Below are 13869 nucleotides of genomic sequence, written 5' to 3' on the forward strand. Positions count from 1 at the left end.
ATTATTTTGGATCATACTAAGATCGCTTCTGAAAACAACACCATCATATCATACCAATACCACCGGGGAACATACGGATCTGCTGATTTCCATTGCTTCAGTCAGAACGAGCCCAGGGAGACCCCAAATTCCTCTTAATCTTACTTCCACTTAACTGAAACCCAAATTCTTTCCCCTGGGTATTCAGGCGGCTCTTGCGAGACCCAAAATATATATGAGTGTCCCAGAAGCCACACAGAAGGGTCCCAGGAACCTGGAAACGAAAAAACAGTTTAACAGTTAGCAGTTCAGGATGGATGTAACATGCAAAACAGTTGGACTTCTGTACTGCCCTGCGGGCTCGGCTGCGACCACCGAGCCGCTTGGATCCGTGCTTGTACTGCGGGTGGTGGCTCGAGCCTCTCATGGACCCGGGGGTCACATCGCTCTGCAAGGGTGTTGGTGCTACACGCGGGGACTTGGGTGAGGAGTTACACGGCCGGGGCCGCGGTGGTTTGATTTGGGATGTAAGTTCATGACGCCACCCACGGGTTGTGGTGATTGTAGACACCACCGCTGCGGTGAAGGTATGGGGGCTCCCGGGAGCGGTGTAATGGCGCGGCTAGGTGTTGACCCCTCCGTGGGTAAGGGGTGTTGGCCCCGGGGGCCCGGTTGGTGAGGGCCGGCGGGGTGCAGGGTGAAGTGTTGCGGTGCGGTGCGGTGTGCGGCCCGAAGGCACAGGTGTACTCACTATGACACAAGACACCGGAGTCTCTGGTAAACCAAACGGAGTAATGAACGGGGCCCGCAGCCGGTTGAAGCTTCTCCCAGAATAGGTTGGTGGTTTCCGCCTTTCTCCTGCACCTCTGTGTGTAAATGTTTGACTCCTATGCCTAGACACCGGTAGTCCGCTCCCCAACTTGTATATGCCGTAGGAGCCTGTTTGCAGACGCTGGCCCTTTGGATCTCTATGCCTTGGCGGTGGCTTTAGCCTGTATGGTTGGGCTGTTGTCTTCTAACGGGACTTGTGTGGTATAGGTCCTTAAGTCCAGTCCACAATCAGTTGATTCAACTCGGCCCTGTCGGTTCAGGGCTTTGTGCTGGGTCTGAGTACCCCTCCTTGTGCTCCGGGTTCCAATCGGTTCCCCGGTTCGGTACTGGCGGGCCACCGCCCGACCCCGGTCCCTAAAGTACCACCGGCTGTAATCCCAGCTCCTGCAGACGGCCACCACCATCTGCCTCCTTGCCAATGGTGACTGGGCTCCGACCCAGCCACCTGGTAGTCTCTTGGCAGGCCTGGACACAGGACTGCCCATGAACTTAACTGCTCTCCACCTCCTCTAGACTACTCTGCTCCAGCACTTGAACTTCTATGTGTGTTTTCCCGCCTCCAGGAGTGTGAACTCCTCGGTGGGCGGAGGTAACCACCTGGCTCCGCCCCCCTGGTGTGGACATCAAACCTGGAGGGTGGTGACAAGGTTATTAGTTTGACTGATGTCACCTAATCGGGAGGGGGTTTGGTCTAGTGTGTGACTACCTGGGACGACCTGACTAGTCCAGGGCGTCACACTTCCAACGCCCAATGCGCTTTACCTCACCCACCATCAAGCCTGCCAGCCAATTCTGAAGGAATGAGTGCTGATTTCAGCTGGCTGGGCACCTGTAGCAGATAAGCAACTTTTGAACACAATCTGAAATTGGTAAATCAGCATGGGATAAGAAATTTAAGCCTTTCACCCAGTAAGCCATATAAGCAGTAACAACTCTGAAGGGGCATACTGACCCATTGACCCGCTGCTGTGGAACCCAAACTCACCTGCCATATTGATTTTTTTTGAAGCACTGGATGCGAATGCATAAAGCGCCATTTTCAGCTATAACGTTGTGATGTGTAAGGCCCTCAGGCCTGTTTTTGGACAGTGGGGTCAGCTCGTTTATGCGAAAAAAAGGCTAGGCAAAAAGCTGTGCCACACAGCAAGGCCTCAAAAAGATCGGGGTATACTACCGGCACCACAACAATCAGCTGACCCAATAGATCATATGCGATCGCATGCCGGCTGTCCAGTGTAACATGCTCTTTCTTGCAACTCTTCAGAGCCTGCCGTACTGGAAAATCCTTTGTAAAATCCTCCATACCCCGCAAGCAAAAATGGAAACTTAGGCCGGCGAACTTCTTGCTGGACATGGAATAAGAGGCATTCGCAGACCTGAGTTTAAACAAATATTGTACCATGCAACCCATGGCCCCGGGTTGCATGGTACAATATTTGCTTAAACTCAGGTCTGCGAACGATCCATGTGAAATAACCTTGTGCCAGCTACCTCCCACCACTCCTTCCACACCTTACTGTAATTGTTCCATGTGGCCGGCAGAAGATCGGGCCAAGGTCATTAAATGTTCGTCACAAGGTCCCATAACAATGGAAAGAAGGTCTCAGCTGGTGAAAAACTTGAAAATTGTAACGGGACAGAGCATCAGCACAATTTTTCTTGAAAGGAACATGACAGGCACAAAACCAAATATTATGTTGTAAACAACAAAGAACCAAATGTCTGAGTAAAGCTAAAACCGGTAAGGAAGCCAGACTATTTATGCATAGTACCATACCCATATTATCAGACCAAAAGCACACCTTTTTGTCTGCCAGCACATTCCCCCATAACTCCACGGCAACTATAACTGGAAATAGCTCCAAAAAAGTCATGTTGCCACAGATGCCGTTAGTGTATCATTAAGCTGGCCATTTTTCAGTGCACCACTCAGCGCCTAGGAGTGCTCCAAAACCCAAAAACCCTGAGGCATCAGTAAAAAGGGCCAACTCTTCATTTGCCAACTCCTCTGATTACCAGCAGGTATGACCATTGTATCTACGCAAAAATTTCTGCCACGCTCAAATCTTCTTTTCAGGGGGTTGTAAGCCATATGTAGTGTCTAGCTATACATCTTGTGGCTAGCGATAAGTGCCTGGAAAACGGCATGACCAGTCAGTCAAAATTTAATTGACCTAGTAAAGATTGTAACTGTTTTAAGGTTACCTTTTTAACCGACAGGCAGCCATTGACCATGCCCGGGAGTTTGTTGATCTTATCAGTAGGAAATCTAGAAACCATTTCTACGAAGTCCAGCTAAATACCTAAAAATGTTAAACGCCATGTAGGACCAACCATTTTCTCTGCAGACAAGGGTACACCAAAACGCCGAATCAGGAGACAAAAATCCAGGAGAAACTGACAGAGACCGTCTTGTCCCGGGCTAAAAATAGGAAATCGTCAAGATAATGAATGCTTGCTCTAAAACCTGTCTCGAAGCAAACGGCCCATTCCAAAAATGAACTGAACAGCTCAAAATAGTGACAGGATATAGATCAACCCATAGGGAGACAGGTATCATAGTAAAAACTGTCATCAAGATAACAACCCAGCAGGTGATAACACTCCAGGTGAACCAGCAGGAGGAGAAAAGCAGACTTGATGTCTGATTTTACCAGTAGCGCACCCCGGACGGCACCACACAGGAGGGCCATTGCCCTGCCAAAAGAAACATAATCCACCGAAACCTCATCTTTAGGGATGCCATCATTTACAGACATGCCTTTTGAAAAAGACAAGTGATGTATAAGGTAAAATTTGTTTGGTTCTTTTTTGGGGACAATGCCTAGAGTGGACATGCTCAAGTTTTGTAACCGGGGTTGGAAAAAGGCCCTATGAGCCTTCCAAGAGCTACTTCCTTCCCAATGTTTTCCTTTGTAACAGTCGGGTTCTCTAAAACAGATTTAAAATTTCTAGCAAAAGAAGGTTCTGCGGAAAAATAAAATGGTATGAAAAATCCAAACGTAAAACCTGTCTGTAGGCTGGCAGCAGCCGCTTTATTGGGATACCGGTCTAGCCATGAGGACATCGTGGCTTCTATCACTGGTGTCTTTCCAGTCAGAGGGTGTGGGGCCTGGAGGGGTGCTGGCCGCTGCAAATGGAACATTCATGTCTGTACTTAGACAGGCCATAAAAACAACAGTGTCCTTCATTGAAAAGCCAGCAGGCCCCCTGGCATCGCACAGCCGCAGCCCCTTGGGAGTGAGACGATGAGGGAGCGGCCGGGAATTGAAAAGGGGTGGCACTTTTGTGTGCCATCAAAAGGCGCAGCCAATGGTTCGTGGCCTTGCCCCCCCCCCAACCAATGTCTGGCTGTAATGCAAGGTGGTGTCGAAACTCCTCAACATATGCATTGTAAGCTGAATCCATGTAGATAAGTCTGAGCAGCGTTCTGAGTACTTCTGCCACATAATGCAACTCAGGACTGAGAAAGCCTGAATCCAACTGCTAATGGTCCTTACCACTTTTTGCCGCCTGTCTAAAGTTTTTTTCGCAGTGTGTCTACGCTCCCTGTTGACTATGTGTTGGTCGATTGAGATGAGGGACTAGATGTCGACGTACTGATTCAACCAAATCTTCTCTCTGGTCTCCTTGTCCAAGTGAGTGCCTAATGGGATAATACCGCAAAGGAACATTTTCTTGTGTAGACCCGCACGGGGGGCATTAGCTGGCCACTGATCTGGTTTTGCTAACGGCTCTGCCATATCCAACTTACCAAGCAGCTCCATAATGACAGCCACCAACAGCCTCTCAGATCCCAACGCATCCTAGAAAATCAAACTTACCGGACGCAGTTGTAGAAGCTGGCTTTTGCAGAAAAATCAGGACTGTGCAGGCTTGGCTCACCCGACGAAGAAGGAATTCTCGTACTCTGTCTTGATCTGCCAGAGCTGAAGGAGCTTTTGCCCCGGGATGGGGACCTCCAACATGAAGATCTGGATCAGTGGGACCTTCTGTCACTGGATCAGGAATGATGAGATCTATCTCTGAACGGACATCTGTGGCAACTGCGGCAGCTAGGAGGCTTGCTGGACCCTTGACTTGCGGAGCTGTGGGACCTCATGTAACTCATCCTGCGGTACCTGTGACCCACAGCAAGTGGAGCAGCTAAAATTGCTTGAGGAAGGGGGTTATCAGGGACTGCCGTAGGCTGGGTGACAGGCTCAATGGCATCAGTAGTTGGAACTAACTCCTCAGCAGACTGGCTGCCTGGGTAGGTGGAGGCGTTGATGCATGTTTCGTAGATGAGGAGGAGGATTGATTATTATTTCCCATATGGGCACTTAGGGGGTGGGTCACTGAGTATGGCAGTTACACTCACTACTAACCATGTTGATAATGGCGGCGGACACTCGGGGGCATGGATAAGTTACGCACGCACGGGTTCTAATGAGAGGTCTGAACTGCCCGTCTCACCGCACTGCGCCTTCGCCTGGACTGATGAGAGCTGGGGCTTAGTCTCTGCAGCGTGCAGGTATGCCATGCTGACCGCCTGCCTGCCGCACTGATCTGGGATACTGCCGATGAGGGGTAAGCGTCGCTGGCACTCGCTTTTAACACCAACGCAGGCCAAGCTATAAAGCCGTGACCTACGTCCTGCATGCGGCACTTTTATTTGAAATTACCTAAGGGAGGGAGAGAAGTAGCAGAAAGGAGGGACAAACAATCTGCAGTCAGGGACCCCTTACCTAACATGGTTTGTGTTCCTAAAGATCGTTAATACAATATTTCAATTCTCATAGAATATCCTGTTATTAGCAGCTCACCACATCTTTACACAAGATGATATGCGTCTGATTACAATGATCTTTGAGTTTGCTTAAAAATTATTGCAACTTCCTTACTAACAAGCATTTTCATTACTCACTGGATGTTTGCCAGCCTGTTTAGATGTGCCGATAGATGAGATGCATGTTCCTCAATCATTGGTCCATCTTAATTTGCCACGTTTTGCCCTATCAATAGCCTGGGACACAATAATAAGATCATAATGTATTTTTATGAAGAAAAAATGTAATACATTCTAAATAAATTGTTTTCATATGCAAATGTGACATTAAAATGTATGTATCTATCTCATAGATATGTGTAATAGGTATCTTCAAAACTGCGTTAAAGGGAACCTATCATGTGCAATATGCACCCTGACCCATGAGCAGTTCTAGGGGTATACTGCTAATCCCTGCCTAATTGTCCCTGTATACAGTAACATAGATAAAGAGATCTTTAGATAAAGTATTTCTAAAGATCTTTTATCTTATGCTAATGAGCGCAGGGACAAGTCCCAAGGCCATTATATCCCCCTATTAGCATGTTAGCACGCCCACAGGGGTGTACTAACATGCTATTCAATGCAGGGTCATCAGCGGTGCTCCGCGTACCTGTGTTAGCTGTGACCGCCCTTCTGAATGCCGGCCACACCCAGTCATGCACAGTAAACCTCTCTGTAGCCAGGATGCGTACACCCGATTTCATACTGCGCGTGACCAGAAGTGCTCAGCATTCAGAAGCGCGGTCACAGTGAACACAGGCACATGCGTCACTGCTGGTGATGCTGCATTGAATAACATGCTAGCACACCCCTGTGGGCATGCTAACATGCTAAGAGGGCAGCTAGTCAAGGAATGTAACGCCCTTGGGACTAGTCCCTGTGCTCATGAGCATATGATAAAAGATCTTTAGAAATACTCTTTATAAAGATCCCGTTATCTATGCTACTAGATACAGGGACGGTTAGGCAGGGAATAGCAATATGCACCTAGTACTGCTCGTGGTTCTGGGTGCATATGTGTCCCCCAGGGCTATGAGGTACTCGGTCCCGGGCCGTATATGTACGGGGATGCTGTGTCACGGTCGTATAACGGCAGATGCCCACTTCCGTGACCCTGGGGATGCTTTTTAAAAGGGATTATGTACAGGGGAGATAAAAGAGTTTGTATTGTGACGCCACTTGCGGATTGCGGTTATGGGGATGGAACCACCGCTGCACAGTCTGTTACCACTGGGGCTGATGGTGGTGATAGCCTGGATGTTAGGCCCTCCACAAGTAGGGCCGGCCCCAGGGAGTGAATGGTGGGATCCGGCGCAAAAAGAAGGGAGACCACACAATGAGGGATGCAGTGCAACTTCTGTTTACTCACGGTGATGTTGCGTTCAAGTACTGAGGTCGGCTGGTTCAGATCCCTGGTCCCTTTTGTCCCAGTGCTGGTGTGGTGACCTGGTAGTCTCTTTCTCCGGCACCTCTCACTGGTTGGTGGGACCCCGTGGCTTGGAGCGTCTGTGGGTCCCTTACTGTTTATCGGCAGTCTCTGATCCGTACGGTGGGCAGTGCGAACCCCCGTAGGGTCAGTATTCTGTTCCGGTCCCTGGCTTAATCTTTACTGCTGGTGCCCCCGGATTCTTGGGTCAGTGAGGTCCGTGAAGGTGCCCTCACTGTGCAGGTATTTGTCAGGTTGCGTGAAGCTGTCGCCTGACCTAGGGCCCTGTGCCCCGTCGGTGCTCTGGTTCCAGAGGTACCTGGCTGTACCGTCCCTGGCAACCACTCTCCTTTACCACCTAGGTCACTGTTACATGACCCCGTCTGGAGACACGTCTGTTCCCTCCAACTGTCAGTACCAGACTCTACTTTCTGACTGAGTGTCTGTCCCGTCCCACCGGGTTGCCTTCTAGTGGACTGGAAGTGCTCCACCTCTGGGCGGCCATCCATTGGGTCCCGGACTAGTCAGTCATCCCTAATGGGGAGTGGGAACTGGGGATGTTATGTGTTTTGGTGGTACCGGCACTGAGCTTCCAGGTCCCTGGGGGTAGGCCCTGCATCTTTGTCAGCATGCAGTACCTAGTAGTGCCCTGAGGGGTTCAGGGGCACTACAATATTACTCCTGACAGGTTCCCTTTAATCTGAAGAATAAATTGATATTTAGTGTGTGTTGACTTTAGTTGTGAGTTGTAAAAAAAACCAAAAATATATTTGTTATACTCGTTGCTACATCCTCACTGGAACTGGGAGGAAGAAAAGGCGGGCCTGGCAAAATGGAAAACAGAGTTCCCGGAATATGAGATAGCAGATATATTGGAAGCTACCCTGTCTCTAGTAAAATTAGTGCCATATCCTAGTGTGACGCCCTGGACTAGCCAGGAAGTCACAAACACAACATCTCACACACACACCCCCCCCCCGGTTAGGCAACAACAGTCAAACAAAATCCTTGTTGCCGTCCTCCAAGCTTGATGTCCACACTAGGTGGGGCGGAGCCAGGCGGTTGGCCCCGCCCACCGAGGAGTTCACAGGCCTGGAGGCGGAAAAAGTAGTTAGTTTAAGTTTGGAGTTGAAAGTGACAGGAGAGAAACTGTTGGTGTCTGGGTAGGAGCCCAGGCATGTACAGCAAGGTCGGCAGACGGTGGTCGTCTGCAGGAGTGGTGCAGGTCAGCGGAACCGTAGGACCGGGACCCCAGGGGTTCACTCACACCCAAGACCCGACAGAAGGCAACCGTCCGCACAGTGAGGATAAAAAGCCACCGCCAGAGGCTAGAGATCCAAGGGCCAGCGCCTGTGGGCAAAACGGGCTCCCTCATACATGCCGGGGAGCGGACTACCAGTGGGAAACCATCGGAGTCAATACATTCACAGCGGAGCAGGGAAAGACGGCCACCATCAACCTGTCCGGGGAGAGCAAAGACACTGCAGCCGGCTGCGGGACCCGTCCATCCAGCCGTTTGGTTTACCAGAGACTCTGTGAATCTGTGCCTGAGTGAGTACAACAGTGCCATCCGGCACTGCGCCGCGCTGCCCCCGCAACCCTGCACCCCGGCCTTCCTGCCTCCCTGTCCACTACCGGGCCCCGGGATCACCGACCCCTACCCATGGAGGGGTTAACACCTAGCTGCTCCCCGCCATCGCTCCCAGGAGACCCGTCACCAGCAGCGGTGGTGCCCACCATCACCACGACCCGTGGGTGGCGTCACGAACTATCTCCCCAAAAACCACCCAACACCCCTTTTCACTCGGGGGGTGAGGAGCGCTGCTCGAGTCCCCGGGTCCGGCCCACCGCTCGAGCCACCGAGCAGCAGCAGCCCCAGACCCGAGCGTAGTGAGCGCGGCCCCTCCACCCGCGACAACTTGGCGTCACGAACAGGATTAGAACCAATCTACCTACCGGTAGAAGTGCGCCTTGCAGTCCCCGCCGGCGGCGTGCGGCCGAAAAATTTGAAGTTCTGCCATCTTGGGTGCGAAGATTTCCCGCTCGAGCCGTCTTCCCCGAGCAGGGAAGGTGTGAAAGTGAGGCCCGGCCCCTGAAGAAGGAAGTGCTAGAAAGAATCAAGGGGGGCGGGTGAAGGCGTGCCTGATGTAACCGAAGGGATAAAGAGCAGGGACACCAGGACTCTGCTATCCATCCGGTTCCTGGAAGCACTCGCGCCAGTATGTCCATCCCGTCCGGCAATTCTGAGATCCCAGAGCCCACGCCAGGAACAGCGGCGGTAGGTGGAGGCCCGGACCGCGCAGATGTGCTGCCGCCTACAGGCCCAAGTGCGATTCTTAATGGAGCGATGGTGGCCAAAATGGAGGAAGTAGCGGCGGCCGTGCAGAGACGCGAGGTGGAGACAGTGCTGGAGGAGCGGGTAACCGACCCACGCTCCTGTGTCCTTGAAGGACCGGTGGCTGCGGCTGAGGGGCCCGGTCTGCGTCCGTTCACCCTGCTGTCTCCCCCGCCATCCGCATCAGTTGTTGCTGCCCCGCCACTAGGTCCGCTGCCCCCAACACCGGTAGCGGAGTTCAACCCGTCCGCCCTAGAGGACCGGCCTGTAGGCATTGCCTGTGAACGACCCGCTCCGATCCCGCTGCCGTGGAAGAACCCTCGGGAGGTGCCCGTCCGTGAGAAGAAGCCGCCAGTCCCGGAAGTGGCCGCATCCAAGAAAGTCCCGGCTCCGGCAGTCAATCCGGCTACGGAAGAGGTGGAAGTCACGAGCAGGAAGGCCCAGCAGGTGACGCCTGTTGTCCCTAAACCCCACGCCTCGGCTGAGGCTGCGCCGGGTCGCCGCTGCAAGGCAGCATCCCAGGCCGCGTCACCACAGGACCCCCCAAAGAGGCTATCGGTCGTGGCCGGTACGGGGGAGGTCCGGCGGGGCCCTACCCGCGCGTAGGGGCGTGCAGACGCCTCTTATTGGGACAGAGAGTCGAACCAGCTAGGCCGCGAGATTGCCGCCAGGGAGCAGCAGAGGGCCGAAGTGCTGGCCCCACCATACGGGAGAAGGACAATCTCTGCAACGTCACTTGCCGGGTGCGGGGCCCGATCTACGAGGGCCAGGTCAGACGATTTGACCCCCAACGTGGATATGGCTTCATTTACGAGCCGGGCCTGGAGGCCGAAATATTTGTGGCACGCTGAGACGTAAATTCGTACCTCCCAATGGGTCACCCTGACCGTGATCTGCAACCAGGTGACCTGGTGACCTACACCCGACACTGCGGGGAGAGGGGCTGGTTCCCCCTTGATGTGAAGCAGAGGGAAAGCCGCGGTGTCCAGATGCGGTCCCAGTCCCCTCACCCACCGTACTGTCCGGATGTAGAGCTGGAGGAGGCGTATGAGAAAGACGACCTCAAGTAAGGCAGCAGTCCTCCGTTGTAACCCAGTTGTCCCCGTTGGGACTATCAGCACCTTGTTCCTGTTTCAAGTTTTTATAGAAGTGAACACCAATCATCCGAATACCTCACCTGATTGCCGTCCGTAAAAAGGAAAGTTGTCCCCGTGGGGACTTTATGTGTTCCCACTAACCCCCCTTCCAGAGACAAGGCCGAGAACTTGCAGGCCAACCACGAACTAGTGGCCTTGTAAATAATTTGCTGGGCCGTGTTCCGTTGCTGCCTGTGGAGAGGCAGATTGGAGGAAGGGCCCGCCGGAGAAGGCTGGGGTCCGGTCACCACCAGGACCGGTGACCATCCTCCGGGGGCCAGGGGTCCCCCTGGACGTGGGGTCCCCTGAAATGACAGCCAGGTGCGAGACACCGTACCCGTTCGGGTGACCTGGACCAGGACTGGGGTAAAGGGGTGCTGCCCGTTTCTTAGGGGCAGCATCAAGGTTTAGGTTGCTTGGGTGGGGGAGCGGAAGAACATGGACCCGTCCGTTGTTAATAAAAATGTTTACACCGTTGGTAACGTTTAAGAGAAAAGCCTCCCGTAAGGGAAGAATTAAAAGTATGCTTAATGTTATATGTTTTTTCCCCTGTTAATTTATATTTTTCAGAAATAAAACCGGTGATGGACGGGCAGCCCGCGGACGGTCTGCATTTCACCAAGGGGGAATGTGATGCCCTGGACTAGCCAGGAAGTCACAAACACACATCTCACACACCCCCTCCCCTGGTTAGGCAACAACAGTCAAACAAAATCCTTGTTGCCGTCCTCCAAGCTTGATGTCCACACCAGGTGGGGCGGAGCCAGGTGGTTGGCCCCGCCCACCGAGGAGTTCACAGGCCTGGAGGCGGAAAAAGTAGTTAGTTTAAGTTTGGAGTTGAAAGTGACAGGAGAGAAACTGTTGGTGTCTGGGTAGGAGCCCAGGCACGTACAGCAAGGTCGGCAGACGGTGGTGGCCATCTGCAGGAGTGGTGCAGGTCAGCGGAACCGTAGGACCGGGGACGGGTGGTGGCCCGCCGGTACCGAGCAGAGGAGCAGATCTGTACCAAGCACAAAGGCAGGGCCATCAGACCCCGACCAGGCTAGGAGCCGCCGAAAAAGGTCAAATCCGATAGTGACCGGGACCCCAGGGGTTCACTCACACCCAAGACCCGAGAGAAGGCAACCGTCCACACAGTGAGGATAAAAAGCCACCGCCAGAGGCTAGAGATCCAAGGGCCAGTGCCTGCGGGCAAAACGGGCTCCCTCGGTACATACACGCTGGGGAGCGGACTACCAGTGGGAAACCATCGGAGTCAATACATTCACAGCGGTGCAGGGAAAGACAGCCACCATCAACCTGTCCGGGGAGAGTAAAGATACTTCACCCGGCTGCGGGACCCGTCCATCCAGCCGTTTGGTTTACCAGTGACTCTGTGATTCTGTGCCTGAGTGAGTACAACAGTGCCATCCGGCACCGCACCGCGCTGCCCCCGCAACCCTGCACCCCGGCCTTCCTGCCTCCCCGTCCACTATTGGGCCCCGGGATCATGACCCCTACCCACGGAGGGGTTAACACCTAGCTGCTCCCCGCCATCGCTGCCGGGATACCCGTCACCAGCAGCGGTAGTGCCCACCATCACCACGACCCGTGGGTGGCGTCACGAACTATCTCCCTAAAAACCACCCAACACCCTTTTTCACTCGGGGGCGAGGAGCGCTGCTCGAGTCCCCGGGTCCGGCCCACCGCTCGAGCCACCGAGCAGCAGCAGCCCCGGACCCGAGCATAGCGAGCGCAGCTCCTCCACCCGCGACACTAGTTACACAGACATGGTTTTACGGGTCTTTCATAGGGCGAACATATCACCTCTGGTTCGGTCCAGGATGTCATCTACAATATACGCTTGCGCTAAGTGTGGTCTGGCAAAAGCTACACTATACCATCAGTTTTGGGAATGCACGCAAAAATTGGAACTGTGGAAACAAGTACATCTGAGAATTCAAAGCACATACAAGATTAAATTCTAGTTAACCCCTCAATGGGCCATCTTTAATATCCTAGGGGAGACTCAGCAAAGTATGCCCAGGGGAACAAAGGCAGCACTTTCTATTTGGGCAGCGGCCACTAGGAAAAGCATTTTACACCAATGGATAAACTCAAATCCCCCAACTATGGCATTGGTTGACAAAAAAAATCAAATTTCTGTTTAAAATGGAGAGATTGGACACGCTGACAAACAAGGAAAAATTGACCAGAAAACTTTTTGAAACATGGAGTCCATACATCCAGACACTCCCTATAGACACTAAAAATAGTCTTAGATCACAATTTTAAAATACCTCATGGTACCTGCGGGAGGTCATTGGAGGGCACAACCCAATACCATAAAGATCTAGGTTTGGAGAGAAAACACGCGGAGGTGGGGTGGGGGGAGGTCGAGAGGGGGGTTGGAATTCAAGGAGATACATTATCTTTAATTTTGTAGTTTAACATAATCATAATATATTGTATTATATGATTATTATCTGTTTTTGTTATTAAAAACTAATAAAAAGAAGGTAAAAAAAAATATATATATTTGTTTAGATTGGGACGAGGATATTTTTTAACTACATGCAAACAAATATACTACACCAAGTAGTGTGAAAAATACAATCATACCACTCCTGTATAAAACAAGGCCTGATACCGCTGTAAAAGTATAAAAGATATGGCTGACATAAAATTTACTGCGTCATTTAGGATACAATTTGCCGTGTTAGTGAGGGGGCAATCGGTGAAAGGATAATGCTGAGTATGAGTTTTTATACAGTTGTAAAAAAGCAAAACAAAAGTATCACCGATGAGTGAAACTCCGAATAACGCGAACATAATAATGGAATGCAAATGCTTTTAAAGTGAAAGCTCCTTGTAACAGAGGTGGGCAACCTCAGGGACTTGAGGGCTCTTGTTTCGAGACTACAGGTCACAGAATCCTCTTCTCTGCATAGTCTTCTGGGACTTTTTGTTCTTTCCCAGCCAGACCCCTTCCTCACAATCATCATAAGTCTGTTACATGCATGGAATGGAATTTGTGATGTTGACAGTCTCTTCATGGAGCAGGGATCATGGCCTAGGAGGGGTTACTGTCACGGAGCCAGTATTTACTCCACGCCCCTATACAGAGTACAGGAGAAAGTTTGTGCTGAGACTTTGTAATATCACAGTGAAGTGTGGATCTGTTACAGAGGTGCAGCCAGAGCTGAGGGTCACCGGCACCATGGCTTACGACCTCCAGTTTATCGTTGGGGTTTCGATATTGGCTTCCTTTATTCTGGCAATTTTCCTTAAAAGAAGAAGGTAAGTGTTTGCATTGTACAGAAGGGAAGCTTTTACGTCTCGTTCCTCCACGCTTCAGGATGTCGTTTTCTCT

General features: G+C 51.9%; 1 protein-coding gene across 1 annotated transcript in view; it reads left to right on the forward strand.

The window, feature by feature from the left end:
- Positions 1-13674: 13674 nt before the first annotated feature.
- The window catches only part of CYP7B1 (cytochrome P450 family 7 subfamily B member 1), a 332699-nt gene continuing 332504 nt past the window's right edge, over positions 13675-13869 (forward strand). The window contains exon 1 of the mRNA XM_075353233.1: positions 13675-13796. Within this exon, the coding sequence (XP_075209348.1) occupies positions 13717-13796 (80 nt within the window). The 5' untranslated portion in view covers positions 13675-13716. The remainder of the gene's footprint in view (positions 13797-13869) is intronic.

Source organism: Anomaloglossus baeobatrachus, chromosome 6, assembly GCF_048569485.1.
Source record: "Anomaloglossus baeobatrachus isolate aAnoBae1 chromosome 6, aAnoBae1.hap1, whole genome shotgun sequence".
NCBI lineage: Eukaryota > Metazoa > Chordata > Amphibia > Anura > Aromobatidae > Anomaloglossus > Anomaloglossus baeobatrachus.